This window comes from Pollachius pollachius (genome assembly GCF_949987615.1).
Source record: "Pollachius pollachius genome assembly, chromosome: 18".
Taxonomy (NCBI): Eukaryota; Metazoa; Chordata; class Actinopteri; order Gadiformes; family Gadidae; genus Pollachius; species Pollachius pollachius.
This window is the reverse complement of record NC_136951.1, coordinates 10,826,571-10,854,493: the sequence shown is the minus strand read 5'-3', so window position 1 is coordinate 10,854,493 and position 27,923 is coordinate 10,826,571. Positions and strand designations below refer to the sequence as shown.

Genomic DNA, 27,923 nt, shown 5'->3' with positions numbered 1-27,923 from the left:
TGTCAATGTAGCCGTGCTACACGTTTGTGGAAATCGTCTTAAAATGCCATGTGCTACAGTACAACACCTTATTCAGAGCCTGCTTTGGCCCAGAACAGAACAGTTTTGGTCGTCCTTTCAAAATAAGAGCTTGCTACCTCCTTCGAAATAAAAACATCTGTAACGGTAATTCAATAAATAAATAAGTTAAAGCATACACAAACTTAAAGTGTGAGGTCACGACGCAACAGTGACATGGAACTGTAGTGAGAACTCGTTGGACGAAGAGCTTGAAACCAACCGAATTATGTTTCGGTACAGGTCACAATCAATTTCAGGTCAAATCATTTAGATCATTCTCAAACAAATATCCAACGCGAGACTCAACTTGAAATAGAAACCAAAAAAAAGGGGTGACATCATGTAGTGGTAATGGAAGCATTGTACAGTGGTCCAACATTTTGCGCAACAGTAACTCAAACAATACACTTCTGACACTCCCCCCCCCCCCCCCAAGGTCAAGGCGTTGGTAGGGAGCTGAGTTCAATGAGGCTGTGTGGAGGGTGGTGGTGAGGATGTGCCAGAGGGAGTGTGTGTTGATAGAGATCCATCTGACGGCTGGCGTCATGTCAAATACCAGCTGCGTCCTTGAATGTAGAATGTGAGCGTTCTCAAGGAACGGCGAAGATGTTGAAAAATAATCAAATCAAATAAATACAAACAAACAATGTAAATCAAATGCATCATAAATAGGTAAAAACCAACATTGCACAGAATAAATAGAACAGTGGTTTACGATTAAATGACTGTTTTGCGATGAGATCAGGGTTGAGCTGACATTACCACCTTCTGGTAAGATCTCCGAAGCCCATTCTTGATTTGTTTCGTCACAGGCCGTGGGAACCGGTTTGGACCGATTCATATTACAGTCTAATGTTTCACTTAAACTGTGGTTCAGTGTTAATAATGCCCTCCTAGATATCGCACCAAGCTGACTCCCTAGCAGGTGATTCCCTTGGCCTCATCGATGAGCTGTACTCTACGTTGTCACGGACAACAGCAAAAGACAATTTGCATATGCATACACAGAAAATGCATTAAAATAAATCAAAATACATGGTTTGTTTCGCCATATGCTTCGAAACTTACTAGGTGGGGTTGCCCACGCCGTCTAATTTTCAAAGAATAAATAAATGAATTCAAACAAACAAACCCTAAACAAACAAATGGAGGTCCATTGGAACATTTCCAAGCTGTGAAAATATCATCTTTCATCAACAACAATCCACATTTTTCATGAACAGAAACCCTCAAAAAACTAAAAATAACTCAACCCAACTCAACAGGTTGAGTGAGGCTTGCGTGATCCCCCTTAGGTCCTCAGAACGATCGCCATGGAAACACACGGAAATAGCAGAAATATCATTTTCTGTTTTTTGGTCCATTTCACCCGACCCACAGCACAACCTCGCCAATGGGGGAAAAACAACAAGAAAACACCCCTCCAGGCCGGCATAGGGCATGGAGGGGTCCTGGGGATGCAGCGGCGGTTCATGCAGGGGGGAAGACGGAGGGGAGGTCCTCTCCATCCGTCATGAGGTCAGGTCAAAGATCAGGAACGTGTGTGTGTGTGTGTGTGTGTGTGTGTGTGTGTGTGTGTGTGTGTGTGTGTGTGTGTGTGTGTGTGTGTGTGTGTGTGTGTGTGTGTGTGTGTGTGTGTGTGTGTGTGTGTGTGTGCGCGCATGTGCACACACACACACACACACACACACACACACACACACACACACACACACACACACACTGTCTGTGTGTGTGTGTGCGCGTGCGTGTGTGCGTAATATTGTAATATTCACACAGCGGCCCCTCCCCGGGGGGGTCACGTCTAAATAGTGCTCTCGGTGTGTGCGTGGCTGACGGTGTGCACGTGGGCGTAGGGGTGGCTGGGCTTGCGCGCCGGGCCGGCCCCCACGCCCACCGCCGCGGGGGGCCCGCTGCAGTTCTGGTGCTGGCCGAGCAGCGTGGTGGTCTCGCCCGGCGGGGCCGCGTGCTCCGGGCGCGGCGGGGAGGAGGCGGGGGGCGGGGGTTTGGAGAGCTGGTCGCCCCCCGGCGCCGCGGTCGCCGCGGTGACCAGCGGCGTCTGGGCCAGCGGGGGGGGCGTGGTGGGGGTGGGGGTCCCTCGGGGAGGAGGAGGAGGAGGAGGAGGAGGGGGGGGGGGCGACGGTGAGGGGAAGGGGCTGCTTGGGCGTGGGGGAGGACTTCCGGGAGACGGGCGGGGGGGTGGAGCGGGCGGAGGCGGGCGCTGGGGGCTGGGGCAGGGGGGGCGGGGAGAAGGAGGTGTCCAGGCGGGGGTGGCCGGCCTCGGGGGTCTGGGGGCTGCTGTCCAGCCGCGAGGCCAGCAGGCCGTTCTGGTACTGGGCCCGCGTTATCTGGGGAGGGGGGGGGCGATTAGATCACAATGATACACAACAGGGGATCCAAACCCACCTGCGTGAGCTAGTCCCGCCCCACCATCAGAATCACACACGCCTGCCGGCGCCCCGCCAACCAACCCCCCTCCGGTAGACCCCTTTGGTTTTATCAGGGGCGGGGCAAGCCAGCATGTTTGATTGACAGGCATCGCATTTCATAGCTTGTAACGCCCCACTTAACTTGTTATCGGTGAAAAGTTAAGTTTGGTTTTCCTTGAACAAAGTGCCAACGATATTAATTAAGGTAGAGAAAGGCATCAACACGGCCAGGGTCAGAGGTTTGATTCTAATTGGGGCTACTGATCCATGGCAACAATGTTGGCAGTCACGGTAGAGCAAGACCCTTACAAATAACGGTGCCCGCCAAGAGAGCATACAGTCCCATAGTGACATAAACCGAACCTAACATTCATATATCACCAATTAAGGTTGCCATTTCAATTTCCGAAGGATAAAGAGTCTATCGTTGATCAAAGCTCACATGGCCAAACTGAGTCAAACTCTTTTTGAATGGAAATGAACAACAAAATACCCACAAACCCCCTCTGCCTTAGACACCTCAGATCACACAGCCCACACCATGCCTCTATCATGATATGAGCTCTGAGCGCCCCCGGTGGTACCTTGACGAACTGCAGGTCGGTGAGGGCCCGGACGCAGAAGTCGGGCGTGTACTGGAAGGGCGTGCCGGGGAGCTGGGAGTTGCTGCCGCCCACGGAGCCTGGGGCGTCCGGAGCGCGCTCAGTACAGCTCAGGGAGGCGGAGCGGTTCAGACCGCCGGCGTGAGACGGAGAACGGAACTCTGGGAGATTTAGAATCATGAGGACGTCAAAACTGAGACCAATGGTTTGACTGCAGACAGACAGACAGACAGACAGACAGACAAGACCCTCTCAGACACACACACACACACACAGCGAGGCAGACAGACTGGCAGACACAAAGACATACAAAACACAGACTGAGAGACCGGCAGACGCACGCACACAAATGGCATGCGTGAAGACAGACAGACAGCCACACGCAAACATACGGCGTGCATCATCACATGGACATAAACACGTACACAATTCCGATTTCAGAACGGGACGGATTTCGGAAATCAAAGTCAGGAGGGACATGACGACACAGCAGGAGATGAGTCGGTGAAATGGTGAGGAGAGACAAGGGCGAGCGGGCAGAGACGGAAGGAAGACGACCACAGGTCCACAAACAGGCTAACGTGCACGGTGTGTCTCACGTGCACTGTGTCTCTCATGTGCACTGTGTGTGGCGCATGAGGTGGACCGTGCTCCGCCACATGCGCCCTCAGACACGGAGGTCAGCGGTGCGTTGTGTTACGTGCGAGTGACGGTGGGAGGAGGGGCTCTGACGTCATACGGGGGAACCCAACGCCTTGTGTGTTAGCGTGTTAGCACGGTAGCACTGCATGGTTGAAGGTATACCGCTGGGAGTCCAGGGTCTACCCCTACGCTACGTTCATTGAAGCAATGGACGGCGCTGGTTAGAGTCTGTTTGTCTTGAGTCAAGTTATATGGAGGTTGTGGTTTGAGACGGTGTAGCGAGTAGAGGTAAATTGAGGATAAAAAGGTGATGTTAACCAAAGGTCTATGGTCCGACCGCCAACATTAAATATATAAGGTTTAGTGATAAATACACACAACTTCTGACCATAGATCCAGGGCTGAATGGAAAGTGTGAGTTGGTTGCAGGGCGATTACATTAGAGATGAGAGGTGAGGGGGCACGGTTAAGCCTAATCCAGCAAGTTAACTAGTCTCTTAGGTCTGAGCCCCGACTGTGACGCACTCAGAGTCCTGAGACTCTTCCTGTAACCCAGCCAATCAGGGCATGACATGTCGCCGACCTACCCGGAGAAGGAGGAGCTGCAATGTGTGGTCAAGTGATTCACCTCCCATGAAAAGGGTGGTTTCCATAAAGGCCAGTGCGTGATAGTGCTTCCTTTTGTCAATATTAGTGTGATATTGTGTCCAGTGTGTTTTTTAATTATGGCACTTTCTCAAAGATGCCGGCAGCTAGACCGCATTGAGGATCATTCTAGCACATTTTCCCTGAGAGTCTAAATAAATTCAATAAATCCAATGAAACAACACGAACCAGCCAGTTTCCAAAACATTAGAGATATAATGAAAACGTAAAAATGTGACTTTAAAAGGCTAATTTCATTCATTTTCATTCCGAATAATTGCTGCTCCCTGACTAAATGTAGGCTGCTACTTGCTGGAGCGGGACTTTTAAGATGATGGCGGGCGGGGGGAAATAAAGGTGAGAAATGGGGGTTTAGTGAGAAGGCTTAAAAAGTCCCTCCCCTCGGATTGACCCATGCAAGGTCATTACCTGGGAAACGGGAGAACACAGAAAACCTCTTAAGAGAGAGGCGTCGCGGAGGGGGGGACGCCACTGAGGGGGAGAGAGGGGGAGTGACAGCTGCGAGTGGGAGTGGGAGAGAGAGAGAGAGACATGCCCTTGTTTAATTTAATTATTCACTCGAGCATTCGGCATTTTTGAATAATAGCTGTGATATCATCTTCAACACCAGGGGGCAGTAAAGTGCGCTAGTTCGTTGGGTTAACCCTCAAGTGATTCACCGGCAGATCCAGTGCGGCCATTCTGAGAGAAACCACATCTATTTTCTCAAGGAACGGTCTAATTAATTCCCTTTTCATTAAAACCTTATTTCTTTTCCCCTTTACCTTTTTTGCATTAATTTAAACCCGTTTTGTACAAAGTATGCATCCATTTGGGTGCAAACTAATCTGTTTTGAAAGAGTGAACAGCTGATCAGCAAAAGTAACAGTATTCTCATTTAAATAGTACTTATAACAATGCCACGTTTGGTTGGCCGGTGGAGATAGAGGAAGAGGGTTCTCAGTGTTAATAGTGTGTATGAATTCTCTTCAGGTGTGGAACCTAAAATCATGGACTGAAGTGTCACACATTCAGGGGATTCATTGGGCCTGTGTATGTTTTTAGGACGGTTACTTGGCATTTACTAATCAGACAAGCAACCCTTGTTTCACAATTAACTTTGACATTGATGCGACATTGCACACGTACACATTGAACTGCATGAAGTTCACAGAAATAGCACAGGAAGACAATCAGCTGAGAGAGAACAATTAAACAACAATTTAACAATTAAATACACAGAAATATAGATTAACAAAACAGTCAGGTGTACAAGGTAAGGGACCAATCCCTTATTTTCTTTATGAGGCATTCATGTGAAAACAACATACACAATAACACCAGGTCGAAGCAGCCATAGCTAAATCCCACCACTAGGTGCTTCAAGTGTATTTTATTTCCCTATATGTGTATGGACTAGGGCCAATAAATTCATCATGCTACCACTCAGCAACAGAATTCTTACGGGGTACCCAAAATCCTTTAACCGTAAGAGTTTATTCGAAGCCCAAAAAATAAAGCCTGTGTGCGTGTGTGTGTGTGTGTGTTCTCACCCAAGGATGGGGTACTCAGGGCCATGACCCCATAAAAGGAGAACGGTCCGGTTTCAAACTTCATGTTCTCATGTCCCGCCTCCACCTCCACACGTCCCTGGAAACCACAGAAGAAGAGCTCAATGATTCATACTGATACAAACTCAGACTTATAGATTTAGTTTTATCTCGACTGCATCTACTCCTTAACGACATGTCATTAAGGAGCATGCCTTGGTCAGGGCATCTTGCTCAAGGACACCTACAGGTGGGACATAAGGGTTCAAACACACGACCTTTCCTCACTCCTCAGCGAAGTCACCAATACCCAAGACACACCAAAAGTACACCATCGTAACACCACTTCAATTATAATAAGATACATAATGAATAAGTCCTTACAATGTATTATTATAATTAACAGAGATTGGCTAGCGTTTCGGAAGCAGGCCATTAAGGAAAAGCTTGCGTTAAGCCGTCGCTTGCAGAAATGCAAATGTACGGAAGAACTGGGCGAGCCAGGAGTGAAGACCTTCAGGGTTGGGAGTTTGATTCCCAGTGGGGCCACTGTAAAGGCCTGATTATGGTTCCATGTTGACGCAATTCAAGCCCCATTATGTCCTTGCGTACCCTCCTTGCGTCCACCGCAAGGGCCTGACGTGCGCCTCTCAAAAATTGTAACCTTGCGTCTAGGCGACGCAGCAGCAAGGGCTGTGATTGGTACGCTCACTAAAACCCGATGCAAAACCAAAACAGGTTCACGACTGCGTCGAAGCGTCTACGTTGTCATTGCGTTGCGTCGATGTGGAACCATAACTAAGCCTTTAGCCTTTAGGGTGGATGAGACCAATCTGGACTCGAGAAGACCATCTTGCACTTAATGCTGCAGTGGTTTAATAAAATATCTCTTGGGGGTGGTGGAGATTTTTTATGCATCTACACATCGATGCACACCGTATACAGTACAGCCTCAACGCAGAGGTCCTGCAGTCTCCTCAGGTAACCAAACGACTTGGGAGTCTCATACATATTACATCTCAGGAGCTCTCACAGGGCTTCTGGTCTCTCTCTCTCTCTCTCTCTCTCTCTCTCTCTCTCTCTCTCTCTCTCTCTCTCTCTCTCTCTCTCTCTCTCTCTCTCTCTCTCTCTCTCTCTCTCTCTCTCTCTCTCTCTCTCTCTCTCTCTCTCTCTCTCTCTCTCTCTCTCTCTCTCTCTACATGCAGTTTGGTGTCACCGGGGCTAGGTCAAATCACCTCATCCTGGTGTCCCTCGCTCACTGACACACACACACACACACACACACACACACACACACACACACACACACACACACACACACACACACACACACACACACACACACACACACACACAGATGGAATTGGATCGGCGACTCTCTGGTTACTGGTAGGGTGTTAAGGGTTATTTTATCCATACCTCAGGTGTCAGCCACGACGCCTCCAAACACAACGCGCTAAGCGGCTCACAACATTGAGTTAACAACTGTTCAACCACTTATTTGCAATTTTGCACTGGTTCACGTATTAACGTGCTTTGAGTAACAACTTTATACAGGTCACTGAATCACTTGGTGGACCAGTACAAAACAATCCTAGATGGGAACCTATTAACTCTCCATGGTTCTGGTCTTAAACTGGTTTCCATGCAGATCAAGTCATGGCTAAATTCATCTCATTTTTCACAGGTGAACTTGTGGACCGTTGCCTGAAATCCAGTCCCCTGTAAGTTTCTGTCTGTCCGCCAAGGCAGACGCTAAGGGGGGTGTGATTGTGTGAAAGTCATTCACACCAAAGCCTATTATTACTAAGTAGCCATGACGGTCAAGATGTACTAAGAGTCGTGTGGATAATTGAAAAGGAAGCGGGGTAGAACAATTTGTGCGTCTGTGCACGCTTGTGTGTGCGTCATATTTACGATTTTTCTAATCCCCACAAAAGTCAACATCAAAACAAAGTACACAACTCGTGTTCTGCGCCTTTACTTTGAAGTGCGCCCTGAGCGTACCTGCAGGATGAGGATGAAGTAGTCTACGGGCCGGCCCCGCTGGTACACAAAGTGGTGCGGCGAGCGCCTGTCGCTGTCGTTGAACTTGACCTCCTGGATGACGTCGGGGTGACGCAGGATCCTCAGCAGAACCTTTTCCGTCACCAGGAAGGGGCTGAACAGACTGACCTCTGGAGGGACAGAGAGAAGAAAGGATACAGTATGAGACGTCGCCGATGGGTTTTGATGGGAAATGTGTGGATCGAAGAGACACGCAGTCTTTTACAGCGACTTGAAACCGCAACAGTAATACACTGGCCATGAAAGATTCCACATCGGACATAGAAATGCCGTGGAGTCTGTATTACATTCAAACGGCTATATAGTATGTGGTTGAAGACATTTCCTCCATTTCTGATGGCCTCTCACACTCGCCTTGAACCAAAGGCCTTTCATCAACCCAAGCTGCTGCATGAGAGGAATCCTAGTAGACACCAGGCAGCAAAGACGGCTCTACTTGGCTCCCTGAAGGCGTGCACATCGCTTCCTAGAGCCCTAGAGTTGCTTCATCAAATCCACTTATTTCCTGCAGAGAGTACACCGAACTACCTGTCTATGTCACCTCACTTGAACACGACCACTGATCTTATACACTGCCCTCCCATCATATTGCAGCTTCGTACGACCTACACAGAGATCAAACATGGAGGAGAGACAGCCTCCAAGACCTTATGGACAACCAACACGCACACGTTAAAAATGTAATCCCAACCTTCCATGATGTTATACTTGATGCGTAACATCCTATTGTGCCTACGCTAGAGCGAGGCCCAGCCGGACCTGTGATTACACATGATGCTGCGCTGCCATTGAGCTGACCTCTGACTGTCTCTCTGCGGCAGACCGCTCTGATGCTAGCTGACGGGGGATCACGTGCCGAGGCCTCAGGGCCGGCAGGTTGCCGCTGCCCCCGTCTTCCTCTGGCTCTGAGCACCACTCAGAGCCATCATGGACGCCAACGCGGCATGAATGCAAAAACCTCCTCTCTGCTGTTTACTTTGTACCCATTTAGGTTTTAAGAGGGGCTTTTTTTTTAATTTGTTTTTTTTGCATTTTTATGCACCTCACCTTTATTATAGAGTGAGATAGAGAGTAAGGTATGGGAGGTAGAGGGGAGGACATGCAGCAAATGACCACGGGCAGGAATCGAAACCCGGGTTGCTGCGTTCAGGACTGAGCCTGTATGGTACGCACTCTACCCGGTGAGCGACTGGGGCACCCCCTAGGGGGAGCTTTTAACCAACGTGATATAGCGTGATATCGGGTTGTCAAGGAGAAGGGTATTTTGTTCAGAAATGCAGAATAGATGTGGTGTGTACAATAAGGGGGGTAGGACTCTGATCGTTTTGGCTCGGTACTTAAAGAACCAAACTCCTTTACCACTCTGCCCTTACACTAAGAAACAAAAAGGAAGCTGCTTTGAAGTCCTGAAAAGAAAAGCCTGGCTAAGGATCTGACATGGCAGTGGGAGGCCATTTATTATGCAAACGGAAGATTCGGGACTAAATAGTCAATGGGGGAATAGACGTACTTCTGACTGCTGAAATGCACAGTTCATCTGGTACAGTCTGAACGTGGTTTAAAGAGGCGACATTGGAATATAAAAACTATGACTGCTCATTCAGATCCAGACCCTGTTGCCTGTTCTCTAGCTAAAGGTTTCCCCAGGCAACACCAAACAAATAATTCAGTCAACAGTGGTCAGCTGTTGAGCAAACAGCAGGAGCCTCGTCCCACCACATATAGAGCACATATTTGTAGAGATTATATTGAACCCTTATTTATCCAGGTAGGAAACAAATTGGTTAAAAAATGAATTTTCAAGGGGGACCTCGGAGAGGGCAGCACGGCACAGGGTAAAATACCACACAAATTTAAATCAGCAAGTTAGACAAGATAAGTTAGTTTGAACTCTTTTAAATCGGCAGGTAAGAATAGATCAGTCAGTTTTAACTCCTTTAAATCAGCAAGTTAGACTAGATCAGTCAGTTTGAACTCTTTTAAATCAGCAAGTTAGACTAAATCAGTCAAATTTAAGTATTTTTTGCAGCTGATTTAAGTAAGAAAAATGTCTCTTGCCCATCTCATTCCTTACACGGGGAACCGACCGTTGGAGTCCGTTGTGTGGAGAACAGTCCGTGATGACCTTGCCGTTTTGACACAGTGCCTGCGTCCTGGCCCCCCTGGGTTCTCATATAAAGTGCAATGGGGCGTGAGAAGTGTACAGACTGTTAAAAGGTCTTAAACCACAGTGATGTGATAGCGAGAGAACCCGTTCGTATTGGGCAGTGGCATTCAGGTAGAGAAAATCACCATAGCATAACAAGGGTAAGGAAAAACAGTGGCAGACGTCGGGTGGCTCTTGTTTCGTGTGTCCTATTCAGAACGGGATTGTTGATCAATGTGAATACACAGATGCATACTGTATTTATATATATTTCATGGGCTTTTTGGTGCCTTTATGGACAGGACCTTGAAGAGAGACAGGGCAGCGGTTTGGAGAAAAGGGGGAAAAGATATCGTTGTATTGCCTGCATTGTGAGCGCACTACCGGGTCGAGCCACCGGGCTCCCTGAGGTATTTATATCTGGCAACCAGGTCAATGTCCCAGTCCATGTTAATGTGACCATGTCATCCTGACCAGTCAAGCATTGGGAAGATTGGAAGGAAGCGTTCCAGAGTTGTAGAACACGTCACTTTAGTTTTCATTGATGTCAACGGACCGGTCTGAAATACTAACTAAACTTACTCATAAGCAGTTTGCAAGAAGCTAATGGCTTGGGCAACAGAGGTTGAGAAGATAATAATAGAGTTGGCCGAATAAAGATGTCATTTATTATTTGAATTATTCAGACAAGAGGTTATATATATATGGGGAGAATACCCAGGGGGGCTGGGACTGATCCTTGGGGAACTCCCTTGATAACCGGAAAAAAAAAAAGAAGTGGACCTAGCTAATTGCTACTATGGATTCTATCACAAAGGTAATTACTAATTAGAAAACCATGTTAGTGCCTCTAAGGACAGGCTAATGGTGAGGAGCCTTTGCAGAAGGATAAGGTGAACAACAATGTCAGACTTTCCTATTGTCCAGATCTTTATTCATATAATTTCCACTTAAGTAAAGAAGTAATAATAGGCCTAATGTACTGTTATCCAAAGGCAGATTGAAATTCAAATAAATAAGATGACTCACTTTTTGACATTTTCTTTGTAATTGCTTAGGATTTTCACAACTGTATTTGTTTATTTAATTATTATTTATAACTATGTGTTATTTTGATTTGCTGTATTTTAAGAGGAGTAGTTAGTGCATTTTTCTCTCTTAATGAGAAAAGTGAAGCAATTAGGAAGCTGTCTAAACTGAGCTAATCTGACCCTACGTTTGACTTCCTCACTTCGGCTCAGGAGAACCAGCGGGTGAAACCGCCCTTGACTCTGAATTTGGGGAAGGGAACATGCTTGTTAATAAAATATATAAAGCTACTCTAAGTGCCGCCACGCCAGTTCTCAATCCCCAAGAGTTAAATATGGTTCCTGTCATGGTGAGCAGTTCATGAAGAAAGGCTTAAGCACAGTGTGTGTTTAAAATCTCTTAAGAAGAATACTGTCAAGTAACTGTCGCTATGGCGCACAGTTACTTAGATAATTGTCAAATATTCTTTAGATACATAGATGCCTTTCATCCCATAAGGTAGAAAAACACACATGATTAGAAAAACCCTTGTGAGTTTGAAGAGATCCTTGAAAGTAAAAATCCTCAAGACTGGGGAAAATCTCATACCCATACTTGACCTTCAAACCCAGCGTGCTTGACCTTCAAGATACATGGTTATGCAATGGACTGATGGTCAGAGAAAGCATCTATGACATCACTTCACTGCACTAGAGGCACGAGACATGCATGCAAATGGGGACGTAATGAAAAGAAAAGACAGCACAGCAGCACCAGGATGTAGCACTGAATAAGATGCCAGGTACACGTTGCAAGAAAAATAATGAAAAAATATCTTATGTCTGATTCTTAGACTCTCACAGGAAAAGAGAGAGTGAAGACATGTAAGAGAGACGTCAATGTTGCACGCCAGAGACAGACCGAGGCAGAGAGAGAAATTGAATCCTTCATCCCAGCAGAAGCCCATTCACAGTTGTCACATGTCTTATTATCAAAGCCTGGGTAAGATGTTTGGCAAGATGTTGTTCTTCAAACTGCACTCTATACACTTGAGAGTGATGGAGAGTGCCAGAGAGAGAAGCAGAGAACAGAGAAGACAGAGCGCACCACTCCGCTGGCGACGGAAAGGCTTTACTATTTTGCATTTATTTGACCATTGATATCCAGCAATCGATGCGGCCGTCAGGGAGTCTGCGAGCTGCGTTTTAGTGCGTTCTTACAATCCAGACATTACACTCCTTCACTATGCCTTCCAGGTTTGAAAAACAAGCCACAAATCAACTCCAAATAAACAGAATCTCATTCGTAATGCAAGACCTTGAACCGAGTTGTAACAACTGGACAAAGGTTTCAATCAAATAAGGGATGCCAAAGAAAAGGTTGCAATCGTCAATGAATTGAACTGATCAACAAATCAAAATCCAAAAAACGAAACAAACCGATCTATGAAAAGAACGGACCGATCAACAAATCACACAAATCAATAACTGAATCAAACCAACTGAAATCAAGGAATCAAACAAATAGATCAATGCGCTGAACTGATTAAACTCAAACTCCAACCCCGACAGCTCATGGCATAGACAACATAGCCAGGGCATTAATGTTGCCCCTGTGCAAAGGAAGAGGATTTCTGCTCTGAACCACTGAGCGGACACTCAGCCAAATCTGTGCAAGTGTGTAGAGGGATCAAAGCACTACAGCCTGGGTCTCACTCTCAGCGCCTACCTGTGGCAAGGAACCGGTGAGCAGCCAGCATCAGCTGGGGGGAGATCTTCACCTGGCTGTCCCCGTCGTTCTTGAATGCCGAGAAGTCCCTCTTGTTCTTGTTGGGATCCACCTTCTTCCGGTTCTTGTTGTCGGCTGAGTGGGAGAGGAAGACCAAATAAGGGTAGCCATTTAAACTATGTTTACACACGTTTCATATTGAGACGCGTTTTTTTTTCCCAATAAATGCCGACTCACTGTAAAGATCGGATTCATCCAGGATCTCTGATTTGATGATCTCCTCGATGACGTCCTCCAAGGTGACCAATCCCAGCACCTCGTAGAAGGGATCTCCCTCACCCTCGTTGTTCACCTTCTGGACGATGGCCAGGTGGGACTTACCTGGGGACAGGACAGAGCATCACATGGTTACTAGTGTTCACCCTGAACAACCTGCGCCCAGTCATTATGAATGAAAGTTTGCAGGTTACAAACAATAATGACACCAAAGCAAAAAAAGGTTCTTGGTCCAATTCCCCGATATCCTATACCTGTAAGCATCCCTGAGCAAGCATAACATGATACCTGCTCACGAATGACATGTTTGTAGAAAAGTGCCAGGCTAAAAGATTAAAAATCATAAAAAGTAAATAGAGCTTTTTATTGCTTTGCTAGATCATATTAGAGATCATAAATATATAATGCATGGTAGAAATACTCTTTATAACTACATGAAATAATATATCATATCTCCCTATAGCAACGCAAGGAGAGCTGGACGCCTAATAGCAGCAATGCTTCAGGAAGGGAGGTCACATACGGGTTAAAAGGTTATTCTTAAGTTGCAGCCGCTACAAAAGACAGAAGCAAATTGGTTTAAAAGAAACGACCATCTCATGTGCTTCACCACTAGTTAACACATCCACAGTAGATGGAACGATTAGGTTTGTCAGCGCAGATTTAGCTTGTCCAACAGAACGGACAGCAGCAGGAGCCAGAAGTCTTATTATAGAGCAGACTGCACTAAGCTTTGGAGTAAAGAAATAGAGGGAGCTGGGAGAAAAGCTGATAAGAGAGATAGAGGGATTTGGCTAAGTTAAGGAAAAAAATAATGAATAGATAAGGCTGACATGTGTTATAATAGGCAATGAACCATCACATATCAGATTATATGAGTGCTGTTTTCAGAAGTTCATCTTGTAAAAAAAATGCTTTCATCCAAAAATCCAATATCTTAAGAAATGTTGGTGTCGACTTAATTCTGCGCGTTACAACGCGTATATAAATAGCCTACTATATAAGGAATCCAGCCTTTCAAATTCTAATCAGTCATAAATAACAATTCAAAGTAACGTAATTTCCAAACTGAATGGGTATTGTGAAGGAGATCAAAATCCCATTGATCCAGTCCTCACTTTGAGCCCCAACATTCAAGTTAAAACCTTCTAATATTAGGATGATCAAAACATTCCCATCTGAGGGCCTTCAGGCAGCAGTAGCGGCCATCGGCGAGGCACCTGCGTCCGTCCCCCCGCCCCCACACTGCCGGGCAGTATGACGACACACAGCGTGGAGGGGCTGTCACACCCACAACAAAACAGCCCCAGCGCCGATCAATCAGTTGCTGTCAAGGTCGCCTGTCCAAGGTCGGCCGTGCCTCACCCTGGCGGAGCCGGAACGACCACCGTCCCCGGCCCATTCATAAAACATGTACGGAGGAGTGTAAATATTGATACAGGTGGAACAGCGCCCATCCCCATGAGGTGAAAGTAGCTCAGGAGGTTAGAGCAGGTTGGCACGCAACTGATAGTTCGATCCCCGGCTCCTCCTAGCTGAGTGCCGAGGTGTCCCTGAGCGAGGCACCTCGCCCTAACTGCTCCCGACGAGCTGGCTGTCGCCTTCCATGGCTGACACCGCCGTCGGGGTGTGAATGTGTGTATGAATGGGTGAATGTTAGGCAATATTGTAAAGCTCATTGGATAAAAGCGCTATATAAATGCAGGCCGTTTACCATTTACCCATGACCGGGGGGGTTATCCGGTACGAGGCAACAACAACTCTAACAAACGCTCTGTAACGACGGCGGGACGGTGGACTGCGGTCTGAATTCAGGAGACGACCCGTGGGCTGTTAGATGTGTTGGGTTATCTGAAAGAGAGGTGTCGCCTCAAAATGTGAGCAGGGCTAATCAGGTAGCCCGAGATGGGTGCCATCCAGCCAGCGTAGGATGTCAGTCACCCACGGTGTCACGTTTTTCTCCTTCCCCCTCCCTCCCTCCCTCCCACCCACCCACCCCCTCCATCCCTCCTCCTCCTCCTCCTCCTCCTCCTCTCCTCCTCTGCTAATGGAGGAAAAAAAAAGTAGGGTGGGATGTTCCACTTATCAATAAAGTGATCGATCAGCATCCTGTGGGAGGGGCTTAACCATTGACAGTCCTGCAGATGGAAAGGCTGGGAATAAACACAGGCTGACATACACACACACAGAGTAAAGATATGCAGGTTGTTAGCTCTTGCTCAGGTATACCTGCAGGTAGACTGTGGAAATTGGGCATCGACGACAATCCTGTGTGTGTGCGTGTGTGCGTGCGTGTGCGCGTGCATGGTAAGGTTTAACTCCCAGACAAACCAAGGCAAGACAAGATTGCCAGGAACTGTGGATCAGAGACACACACTACCCTTCACACACACCCACACACCAACCCACACACTTCCCCCGCCACTCCACCTTTCTTGAACTCCTCCAGCATGGCGTCCAGCTTGGTGTCGTGGAACACAAAGTGCACCGGGTGGTTGTAGAACTTGGTGATGGTCTTCAGCGTGGTGCAGTCGTCGGGGTCCACGAAGGCCAGGTCCTTGACGTACAGGATGTCCACGATGTTGGAGCGCTCGCCGTCGTACACGGGGATGCGCGTGTAGCCGCTCTCCATCACCTCCGACATGGTGTCAAAGTCCAGCACGGCGTCCGACACCATCATGAAGCAGTTCCCGATGGGCGTCATCACGTCCTCCACCGTCTTGTTGCGCAGCTCCAGCGCCCCCTGGATCATGTTCATCTCCTCGCGCACCAGGTCGTTGTACGGCTCCGTCACCTTCAGCATGCCCACCAGCTTCTCCCGGTTGTACACAGTGCCGATCTCCTGGCCCAGCAGCACGTCCAGCAGCTTGCTGACGGGGAAGCTCAGCGGGAAGGTGAGCAGCATGAAGAACTTGGTCACCATGATGGTGTTGGCGCCCACCGCCAGCCCGTGGCGCGAGCACAGCGCCTGCGGAACGATCTCGCCGAAGATGACGATGCCCACCGTGGACGCCACCACGGCGCCCAGGCCCGAGCCGATGAGGTCGTCCAGCAGGATGGTGAGGGTGGTGTTCACCAGCACGTTGCCCAGCAGCAGGGAGCACAGCAGGTAGTTGCCCTTGCTGCGGATGGGCTCGATCTTGCGGGCGTACTTCTTCTCCTTCTCGGTGCCGCAGCTCTGCACGATGCGCAGCTCCATGGGGTCAAGGGCCATGAGGCCCAGGTTCAGCCCGCTGAACATGCCCGACAGCACCAAAAGGCAGCACAGCAGGATGCACTGGAACCACATGGGCAGCAGGGACTTCTTCGCCTCCACCACCAGGAAGCGGCCGTCGCTGTCCCCGAACAGCACCCATCGGCTGCCGTCCGCGCTGCGCACGCACAGCGCGTACTCCTTCCGCGGCTCGCTCTTGCGGAGCGGCTTTACGTTGATGCTGAGCACGCCGGTGGTCCCGCGACCACTGACGTTCATGAACGTGCCCACGCTGATATCCTTGGTGAAGTCGGCGCAAGTCCTGTTCGCGGGGTCCATCCCGAGCGACATGTCATGAGGGGAGCCGCCCCCCTCCTCCTCGTCGTCCTCGTTCGCGAGCTCCGTGAAGCGGATTTGCGTCCAGGTGTCCGAGTGTAAGTGCACTCCGTAGAACCGGAGCTGGACGGTACTCTCCTCCGTTACCTGGATGACCCCGCCGTCCGTGGTGCCGCTCGGTTTGTCGCTTTTCTCCAGCCGCATACCCAGCACGTGCGTGCCGCTGCCACCGGCGCCGCCGCCCGCGGCTGGCCCCGTCTCGGTCCTCCCTCCGACCGCACTCCATAGAAAGATCATCAAAGTCAGAACATACCCTTGCTGCCCGCTCCACTCTGTCGCCATGTTTGTTTCACTCTTTGGCGACCTGGGAGTTGACGTCATTTACTCATGGCTCGCGGCTCCACCCCTCTGCTTTAGTCCTATTACCGTCGGCCAAACGTCGACAGGTACAAGAGTCAACACGCGGTGCGGGTTTGTGTGAGTATACCGCCTGTTAAAGCACCGCGGGCAATGGCCGGTGATAGCAATCCGTTAATCCGCGGCACAAGCCCGTTATTTGCGTGGTGGCGGCTCTACGTGAACCCTTGCAAGCCTACTGACTGACTGAGTTGCGTTCATTTGAAGGCGAGCCCGGATAAAATAACAACTATTAGCATATCTAATGTTCCTCACAGTAGGCGACCCCGCATCCTCCCGTCCCGTGGTGCTGCGCGTGAACTTCGTGCACAAACGTGTCTTCCTAATCGTACGTCACACGCTTCTGACAGCCCCGGAGCAATGCGGCAGCGCGAGCTTTACTGCTGCTGTGGTGATGGTGGTGGTGGTGGTGGCCAGCGGTTTCCCCCTCTCCCAGCCCCAGCAGTACAGCAGCAGCCCGACCCAGCTGTTATGTAAAGGCACATGGCGGCATCACTGTGCACCCCCCATCCCCCTCCCCCCTTCTCTCCTCCTGCACCACCACCTCATCACCTGCACCTCTCTCTCTCTCTCTCTCTCTCTCTCTCTCTCTCTCTCTCTCTCTCTCTCTCTCTCTCTCTCTCTCTCTCTCTCTCTCTCTCTCTCTCTCTCGCCCTCTCTCTCTCTCTCTCTGGCACTGCGCCGCGTGCCTGAATGCAGGGGCGCCGCGTCGCACGAGCTGCAGGGTGAAGGCGGCTCGAGCTGAGTCAGCGGTTATTATTATTATGTCATCATTTTTTATTTTTTTGGCAAGCGTCACACAGTGCAATGTTGTTGGTCCCCAATCCGGTCCGGACCACCGTAGTGGCTCAAAGCACAGACACAAACACTGTTACCGTTTTAATAACGTTGGGCTTATTTGGGTAGGGTTATGCAGTAACATGCATTATGCGTCGCTATCTATCTATCTGTCTGTCTGTCTGTCTGTCTGTCTGTCTGTCTGTCTGTCTGTCTGTGTCTGTCTGTCTTGTCTGTCTGTCTGTCTGTCTGTCTGTCTGTCTGTCTGTCTGTCTGTCTGTCTGTCTATCTATCTACCTACCTATTATTCTATATGTATCTATCTATCAACCAATCCGTCCGTCTATAGGCCTATGTCTGTCTTGCTCTCCATCTGTGTTTTCATTTTGCGGTAACAATGCTGACTTGGAAATAATAAATAACCAAAATATATTTTATTTATACTCAAACCAGTAAATAAAAGGTACATCACATGTTATATTCGTTTTTATTTAACTGTATACCTATGTATTCAAAAATTGGCTATTTAATAGTCACAACATTTCAATGACAGACAATTATGTAATAGTCATTGACACAAAATATATATTTAACCATTGCTGTCAGCGTCCCCTAGTGGTCGAATTCACTGCATCCTTTTATTTGAAGAGTCAAAGTCCTAGGAGTCACTTTAATACTCTCATTTTTAAATAATTCTAAAATGTAATACTGATGAGGTAATGACGATTCTGTATTTAACGTTACCATAATACAAATAATTGTTTGATTTATTTTTAGAAGAAAAATAACTGTACCATTGCACTATAACAAATCTCTCTTCAACAAATTACAAAGTTAATTTAAAAAAGCTTGATATATACGTGTTTTTTTTACTCTGTCTAAATTATTACATTACACAGATAATATTTTCTATCTCTTCATAAGATCCCACCGAGACCACACTTTTTCTGATCTTGGCGTGTAGTGCAAAGACTAGCACCATAATTTAATTTATATTCAATTAATTACAAATCGAAACATTTTCTCATAATAATAATATCATTATTATAATAATAATATAATAACCTTCTTACATGCATTTCTGCTTGTTTCATCCTACCTCTCCTGCATGTCTGCACCTGTTTGCCCTCCTCAGCATCCCTGATCGTAGTACCCCATCCTGCTCCGTCTCAAGCTCCTCTCCGTTTTTGAGGAGATTTTGCTCTTCCCTTTAGGATAAGAGGGGGTGTCGTATAAGGTGGGCCTGTGAAGCCCCATGAGACTGTAGTTGTGGTTAAGGGCTGTACATTGTGTTGGGACTATCGCTCCATCTGGGTTGTATTGAATACAGAGATGAGAATGTTTCAGAGGGAGGTTTGCTGAGGGGCCTCACTGGAGCCCAGGGGGGCCTCAGGAGCCCGGGGTAGGACCCTCTGACGGGGGGAGGACCTCCACGTTGTAGCTGACCCGCTTGGAGTGCAGGATACTGTAGCTGTTGTCAAAGCGCAGCACGTCTGAAACCACAGGAGGAACACTGGTCAGATCCACTGAATTATGTACACCATTTATAAGATCAAAGATATCATTTTCAAGATTAAGTTGTTGGATTTTATATATATCAGACCTTTTATCCAAAGTGACGTACAGTCCATGCAGCTATATATATACATGTCATTTATGAGCAGGTAGGGGTTTAAACATCTTGCTCAAAGAAGTCTACAGAAAAAGACACAGGAAATCAAACCCAGTGCCTTACTGCCAGCAGAAAATTGGATTTGATGATTTTATGAAAATATTACATTATTGTTGTTGTTCAGATTGTGTGGCAAATTAAGATGGCTCTAATTACGTCAACATGTCCTTGTGAACATTGCTTTTTTCTCAACCAAACTTGACTGCCAAAGGGAAAGCAACACAACAAGAATAAGAAATGAGCTTAAAGAAACAGAATCCTAGAGCTACACTTAAGAGGCACAATTCAACAAAACTGGTTCTGAAAGTCTATCTTCCTCTCTCTCTCTCTGTGTCAATGTACAGGCGCCGGTTCTGAAAGTCTATAGTCTATAGTCTATAGTCTATAGTATGTGTGTCAACGTACAGGCGCCGGGCTGAGGGCAGAGCAGGGATTGGTCCTCTGGGACCAGGTGTGCGTTGTAGCGCTCGCTAGGGACCACCTGCCGCTGTCCGCCGTCCCCGTCCTCCCGGCTCCGCAGGAACACGCCGAAGCCGATGTCGGACCCGTCGCTCGCAAACTGCCACCTGCAAAGGGTCAGGAGGTTACGGCGTTGAGGGGCCCGTGTTGGACCGCCTTGTTGATGAGGCGTCACAAGCCCCTCAAAAGTCGGGCCCATTTGTGACATCACAAGTCCGATGGAGCGTCCTTCCCGATCCATGCAGGATGAACCAGTTGGTTCAGTAGAGTCCACTGGGTAGGCTGGTGGGTTTGTCTAGCGTAGCGTAGCTAGACACACCCACCCATCCATCCAGTATAGATCAGGGTGGACACTTTATCACATCGTCGTATTTATGAATGTACGTGGTTCCAACTTTGCTCGATTGATTAGAAAGCAATAGTAGATAACATTTACATTTACATTTAGGGCATTTAGCAGACGCTTTTATCCAAAGCGACTTACAATAAGTGCATTTGTGACAATAAGTACATTTGTCATAAGAAGTGATAACATCTGATCAGGGCCCGAGGCGAGGCGGTGATACTGCCGCAGCGTACCTTAGAATGCTGCCCGCCGCGGTGACGTCGTACTCCAGGTCAAACACAGAGCCCCGGCTGATGCTGACGCTGGTGTCGTACGTCACCTTCAGCGCGTCACGCACGTAGTAGGCCTTGGGCACCGGGCCGCCGTAGTTGATCTGCCAAACAGAGACGCAAACACACCGTAATTACTATGGTTAGGATTAGGGATTATGTTGCCGCTATTTTACCACCAGGTCTCATTTTAACGATAATCCTGCCGTTTGTGACATCACAAGTGGGAGTGTCCAGTTCTGTCTGAAGCTGAGATGCTCTGTGGTCAGGTTAACTCCCTTACAGTCCACCATTCAACAACTCCGTCCAGCCCGTTGCAAAATCCTCTCTTGTGATGTCACAAATGGGAGGATTTTTAAACAGTTTAAAGAGGCCGATTCCCAGGTTTTCCCCACCATGGTCCGACAGCGAGGGTCTCCGTCCGGGTCGGTGAGTGATCCGCCATAGATGACAGGAAGCTGGTCTTTATCGACGTGTTTCTGCAACTCCTCTTGCCAGTTGCCTGGTTTTTAAAGCAGAACGATGATGTAAGATTTCCTTAATATCTGAAAGAATGAAAAGGAGGATGTCTCACTGCCTAAGGAAGGAGAGTGTTGAAGCAGTACCTCCCAGGACCATGATCTTTCGCTTGGTTTCCTCACACAGGAAGTGTTTGATCAGGTTATAGGCCATCGGAAACATCATTGGTGCTGAGGAGATAAGAAGCGAGATTAGATTTACTTTATCTTATATTTAGTCATCTGGCATTCTGCAAAGTAACAGAGTGAATTTATCTGCCTTAAGGCAGCTTGCACCGGGATGACTACAGGTAGACTGAGGACATTGTGGATCGAACCCAGAACTTTGGACTAAGAGTTGAACAACCTAATTTCTACAAGACTGTCCTTGTTTAGGCAGCCGCTTTTATCCAAAGCAAATAGTCAACAAGAAAAATGCTGGAGCTTAAAGAGACCCACACACACAAATGGACATGTAGAGCTAAAATACCTTTGATGAGAAATACTCTCTTCAGACCTTCTGGATAATTCTCCTCGAACATGGTGAGGATCTAACAGAGAGGTGTAGAACGATGAGACAGAGTCAACGCCTCCATAATAAACCACATTTCCAAGAAATAAAAGAGGGTTTTTGGGCAGGTCTTAAATGTAGAAGGGAATGTGGAGGCACGTGTAATAGTTGTTTAGGAATTAAGTGTCAGTAAAGGAAGTACTTTAGAAAAGACGCCAAAGACGTCATACACTTAATCAGTGGTCACAATGTCATTCCGATCCCCTACCGATTAGTTTTGACTCAATCAATGGTCAATGGTCACTTTGTGTCTCATGTCGCCATGTTACGTCCATATGTGACTGGATATGTGACAGTATCGGTGCTGTACCTCTCCATACGCCTCGATAGCTGGCTTCCATATGTGCTTCAGGCCCAGACCCTCGCAGTCATATATCAGAGTGATGGCCTCCACGTTCTTTCCTAGCTGTTGTTATAGAGCAGTATTGAGATGAGGAGAGGGGAGGGAAGGCAAGAGAAGGGGGAGGGAAGACAAGAGGTGAGATGAGGTGAGGAGCAGAGTGGAGGGGAGGGGAGAATTGCAGAGGAGAGGAGAAGGGAGGAAAGGACGAAAAAGTAAGAAGAGGAGAAGGGAGGAGAGGAGAGAAGAAGAGAGGAGAAGAGAAGAGAGGATAGAAGGGGAGAAGGGAGGGGAGGAGATAAGAAGAGAGGAGAGAAGAAGAGAATAGGAGAGGGGAGGAGAAAATAGGAGGACAAGGGAGAAGAGGAGAGAAAAAGAGAGGAGAAGAGAGAAGCAGAAGAGAAAAGAGTAGATGGGAGAAGGGGGACAGGAGAAGGGAGAAGAGGCAACGGGATGCGACTAGGGGGAAATCAACAAATAACATTGTACAAACTATTGCTTTTTCATCTTAACCAGTGGGGCAGTGTTAACACATTGCTAAGTATATATTCATGTACCTTCTCGGACTGCCTGCAACACTCCCTGTGCAGCATCTCTGTGTGTCTGATCTTGGTCTTCAGGAAGTCCTGCTTGGTGGCGGACAGGAGGAGGCCTTTGGGGTCCAGGGGCCCGATGACGTCATACCAAACAGGGCTCCCCTCACGGTCGTAGCCACACATACCGCCAGAGACATACTTCTTAATGACCTGGTGGGGAGAGGGGGAGGGGGGGGTAGAGAGAGAGAGAGAGAGAGAGAGAGAGAGAGAGACAGAGAGAGACAGAGAGAGAGAGGGGGTGGAGAGAGAGTGAGAGAGAGAGACAGAGAGAGAGAGAGACAGAGAGAGAGAGGGCGGAGGGAGAGAGAGAGAGGGGGGGAGAGAGAGAGAGAGAGAAACACACACATAAGAGACAGAGAGAAGACAGACAGAGAATGGAGAAAGAGACATAGAGACAGAGAGTGAGATGAGAGAGGTATATTATCACCAATATAGTTTCATCCGACAACATTGAAATAAGACACAGTTTACCAGATGGTGATACAGAAGTATAAATTGGCATTCACACTTCTGTGTTCTTGTACGTCACTAGTGTCGCCCACAGAGGCAATCAATTTGGTATAGTGTACATACAACTGTGTACACTATACAGACATCAGGGCAATGGGCTTGGTCTTTCAAGTGACGTTTTTTGTCCCTGTTTCATTAATGACAGACTAGTTTAGGAGGTTCACATTTACAGTATGTTCATTTGTGCACCATGATTAAGATCACCAGAAATCCCTGAATAAATGAGTTTTGCCGGACAATGCTCAGGATCACACATGCGGAAACATGAATGCAGGCAACACCGTGGAGACAAGATGGCGTACCTATGACGGCTAACGTCCACAGAAGTATACTCTGATTTGACAGCTGAGACGGCGACCTGCAGAATGTTTACCTCGGGTGGGTCCCATTCAGAGATGATGGCGTCTACTTTCATTTTCCTCCTGAACTCCACATGCTGCATGAAGAAACAGAGAGTGAAGTGCTCAGGTCAACAACACACGTATATCAACATAGTCGGGGGAGAATAGCATTGGTTTTCAGACTCGTATAGAAACTAATGGACTTTTACTATGAAATATTGATACTCAAATATAAATATATTGTACAATATATTTAGTATGAGGGTGATCATCTGTAGGACAGATTAAAGAGTAAGCTAATTTCAACAAAGCAGCAGTCTATTTGATCTCATTGCAATAATATTTCAATAACATGATTATTATCATCCTTATGTAATAAAATATTAAAAACATTATAAAACATCTATCTAGGTCATATTGACAGGTCAAAGTTCCCAATGATTACTATTTAATACTACCTATATTGTTAAAGAAGGCAAAAATACAATCATCATACCTTTCTGATCATTGCTTCCGATTTGGTAACATTAAAACCCCGAGCTGGAAGAACAAGATTGTTATTAGTTATAACATGATAGACTTGGCATAGGTACTGTCAGTTATATCCCTTCCAGAGGTTAACAGAAGCAGAGATCTTCAACCTCCACTGATTCAATCGGCTCTCTGGTAATTTTCACTGCTCTTTAGCTTTTAAATTAGATTATAGTTTTTTCTCAATTGACTTAGAGAGAAAAAATGCCTAGGCCTTGAGTGGAAGGTTTTGGATGAATGGGTGGCTACAGTGACCGAGTCGGATACCTTTGTACCAGTTTAAACCTGTATTTTGTATTCATAAAGAGGTCAACGGACATGCAGAGCGAACAAACAAACGGCCTCTGTAGCAGGTTAGAAGAATTCAGAAAATCAATGGTTCCTTTTTAAGCACAGTGGCCGTGAGGAGAAGGAGCTATCGATCTGACTTCCTAGAGCTTCTCCTTCAGTAAGAAGCCTCAGTAAGAGGCTTACTGACAACTGGACAACTTTTAGAATTTAAAACCCTTTTAAGTGCAATGGTGAGCAAATCATTGGGTGCTATTTGGTTTTTAAACATTTTAGGTGGTTTTAAGTGTTGAACTCTGGGTTGTGGTTGCTTTTTAATGTCGAGGTCAGTTACTACTATTTAGGCTGCCACCCTGGCCCAGTCACTATTGGAAACGAGATCCTAAACAGGTCTAACGTGGTGTGAACGCTGGGTTAAGCCAAAGAATTCACTTCACTGGACCCCAAACCTTTCCTGGTGGGCAACCATAAATTGAATGTAACCTGATAGATCTGTTTTGTTGTGTACAAAAGATATTTAATAGCGTTTCAAGAATAACCTGTGTAGATGGAGGCTGTCTTGAGTGAAACGAATGTACACTAATGTTAATCCACTAATGGGGAAGGGCTTGCAAACCGCTCAGGGAAATCACTACAGATGGTGTGTTGCATCAAGTGGATGTTTCATATCATGTTTCATGTCCATAACATGACGGGTAACCATGGGGACATATTAGTTTCCCCTTTCCCTGTTTAGTCTATCATCTCCATGCTGAAACATGGGTTACATTTGAAAGCATTTTGAATACATTGTTGGAAAAGGGATTTTAAAATTGTATAAGATAAAGTCATGCAATAGCTTAATGGACTACCATGTACTCTACATGTTCTTTACCTCAGTGAAGCAATGCTACTGGACTGACTTAATTTTTTTAAGCTAATGCAAATATTTAATTTCAGTCAGTCAGTTTGTATGTGTGTGTGTGTGTGTGGAGGCGGGGAGGGGGTTATCGATCCAAATTCCTTGAACTGTGGGTCAGAGCCTGAATCAACAGACCTGCCATCCCAGGTATGTCAACAGAGAGGGGCGGCCTGTTGGACAGGGAGGGAGCTGGCGTTCGGTCTTCACATTCATCAGTCTTTGAAGGGATTTCACCATCCGATTCATGATAAAATCTCACCGGAATGACATTATAAATAAATACTTATATTTAATACGTATGATATGAGATCTTCATATGTGATGATGAAATGTATATACAGTATCATCATCACAAATTAGGAATTAATTCAAATTGAAATCCCCCCTTTAGAAAATATGTGGTTCAAATGAATGCAATCTAAAAATGTAATCAGATCTAATTGAATGGAATTGAATTGTCTCTCATCACCTGTTGCTGACGGACTCTCACTTTCAGGGACAGGAGAACTACGGTCTTGAAGAGAAGACACACCTAGATGACCCTTTAGTCATGCTAATACAATCAATGACGTCACCCCACCAATGCTAGAATGCTATCAGCCTAATGAAAGTACTTTATTATCACCACATTCCTCTCGTTACAGTATTATGACAACAGACCTCATTATTTCTCATTTTAAAGATGAAATAGTTGGAGGATGTAAGGATTGAAATTAATTTAATTGATCACTAATAGGCCATCACGTAATATTTGTTCATTAATTGATTAACTTATTTATTTTCAAGCCTAACCTTCTGGTTTTCATTTAGAGGTGGTGGAAGCAAATTCCATACAACTGCCCTCATAGCTATATGCTATACCTTGAGCATAACCTAGGCCTAGTATTAATGTCACATTATATCATAATAAGACCGTGAGGCACACCTGCTTGTTCTTGTTGGTATAGTTCACTGCTTCCTACATCCCTTTCTCTGACTGACAGCAGCCACAGACCATAGTGAGAGAGACTGAAACACCTTCGTCTATCCCCCAGGCCAGGGAGTTACAGGAGTCCTAACACAGCTTAACCTTTTCCTTTCCAAAGGGACAGAATCTTGACATTCACAGGACATCAGTCTGAACTGAGCTGCTAACGCACTTCAATTATGGGACAAGGTTGGCGTCCTGTTAGTAAGTAGCACCTCTCACCTCTGAGCCAGCGGAGTAGGTAGTGGTCGTGCTGAGCCGGGAGGACTGGGAGGATGTCCCGAACTCTCTCCCTAAACTGGGACCGGGACAGGAGCAGCAATGCGTCAGAACACAACACAGGAACACACATCGGGTCAACCGGTCACTTTGAACAAACATAATTGCCAAAATAAAAGCTAAGAACGAGCGACAAGTCAACCTAGCTTAAAACTAAAGTGGGATCATTATGTGATAGTCATACTACACTCATTAGCCATAGGCAAGTTATTTTCCGGTTTTTGTTTGCAGCAAAATAAAGTTTCATTAACAATAACGTTAGAATGTGTTTTTCAGCATGCCCTGACTTTTATTTTATCAGTAGGCTACATAGCAAACGTTGCGCATCTAGGAAGGTGGACCAGTTATGCTCACCGTTTCTAAAAAGCAAAGTGGTGTATGAACAGACAATGTCAGATAGATCCTGGTATTATTATATTTCGGATTACCCACCTCAGATAATATTTCTGCCTGTTTCGGACTGAGGTCTCCAACTCTCCCACTCATGGCGTCGGTCAGGTTTTACGCACAGAGGCAACAGAACTTAGGTGGTATTGGTGATCTCTATCTGGTTCCAGGGAATCTCTATACAGCGTTATAGATCCGCCCCTCGCCTCTTCCAATAGAGACTAATCATATGGGCCCCCGAGGGCCTCCCCCACTTTCATGTACATGTTTTTTAAGTTTTTAAGTCACTCAAACGTTATTTCTGGTTAGGTTATACTTATATACTGTTTTGCAAGTGCACTATTCTAGACTATATTATAATATATACAGTATTCATTAAAAAGGAGACCTACAGTACACCTAAATGTTGCCTAAATTGTGCCTGTTTGGACTTTCTTTTTATTAAAAGTCAGTTTCCTATATGCCTACTCGGGAGACAAACATGGACATCTGATTTAAAAGACATCTGCTTCACTGGAGTTCTACTTCACACCACGTGCTTGACTGCGATTTCTCCCAGACGATAAGAACTTTCATGACGCAGCTCCTGTATGAAGTAGCGAGGTAAAACTGCACCAAAGCGTAAGGGCCTCAGTATATTTATTTAGTAAATTAATTTGCACCACACCACCAAGACATGGACATGTTTGCAAACTACAACGAACATAAATAAAGCCTATATGAGTTGCAAATATCGAATTTGTTGATAGGCTTTTAGGAGACTTAATAAAAAATAAAATAAAAAAGGAGAGAAACAAAAGAAACCTTAATTCAATGTGATTCATGGGAGATAAAATGAAAGTCGTTTGGTTTGCCACAAACATTGTTCGGCCTACGATTGATAAAAAATTGACGAAACAGTATCAAAACCAGATTACATTTGTGGTGAAACTACTCTATGGGCTCGAAGATAACAGAAAATTATAAAAACTGACTTGAACTGACTTGATATTTGCCTTGAGGACCAGAAAGACTTAATTGAGGGTAATGAACAATCTATTGATGTGATAGGGTCCTCCAGTAGACAACACTCACTGGACTACAAACTGCCATT

At 46.5% G+C, this 27,923-nt stretch overlaps 2 protein-coding genes across 2 annotated transcripts; both read right to left on the bottom strand.

The window, feature by feature from the left end:
- Nucleotides 1-1,864: 1,864 nt before the first annotated feature.
- LOC307089566 (metal transporter CNNM4) lies at nucleotides 1,865-17,063 on the bottom strand (the record flags this gene model as incomplete). Its single annotated transcript, XM_079755916.1, has 9 exons — nucleotides 1,865-2,119; nucleotides 2,298-2,408; nucleotides 3,074-3,252; nucleotides 4,808-4,897; nucleotides 5,932-6,028; nucleotides 7,936-8,105; nucleotides 12,878-13,012; nucleotides 13,115-13,258; nucleotides 15,584-17,063. The coding sequence occupies 9 exons, from the start codon at nucleotides 17,061-17,063 to the stop codon at nucleotides 1,865-1,867; spliced, it is 2,661 nt and encodes an 886-aa protein (XP_079612042.1).
- A 2,202-nt stretch (nucleotides 17,064-19,265) lies between these two features.
- LOC307089565 (SEC14-like protein 2) lies at nucleotides 19,266-26,929 on the bottom strand (the record flags this gene model as incomplete). Its single annotated transcript, XM_079755915.1, has 12 exons — nucleotides 19,266-19,369; nucleotides 19,954-20,114; nucleotides 20,587-20,726; nucleotides 21,018-21,124; nucleotides 21,228-21,311; nucleotides 21,610-21,670; nucleotides 22,001-22,096; nucleotides 22,588-22,776; nucleotides 23,510-23,572; nucleotides 23,974-24,017; nucleotides 26,387-26,462; nucleotides 26,876-26,929. The coding sequence occupies 12 exons, from the start codon at nucleotides 26,927-26,929 to the stop codon at nucleotides 19,266-19,268; spliced, it is 1,179 nt and encodes a 392-aa protein (XP_079612041.1).
- Nucleotides 26,930-27,923: the final 994 nt, after the last annotated feature.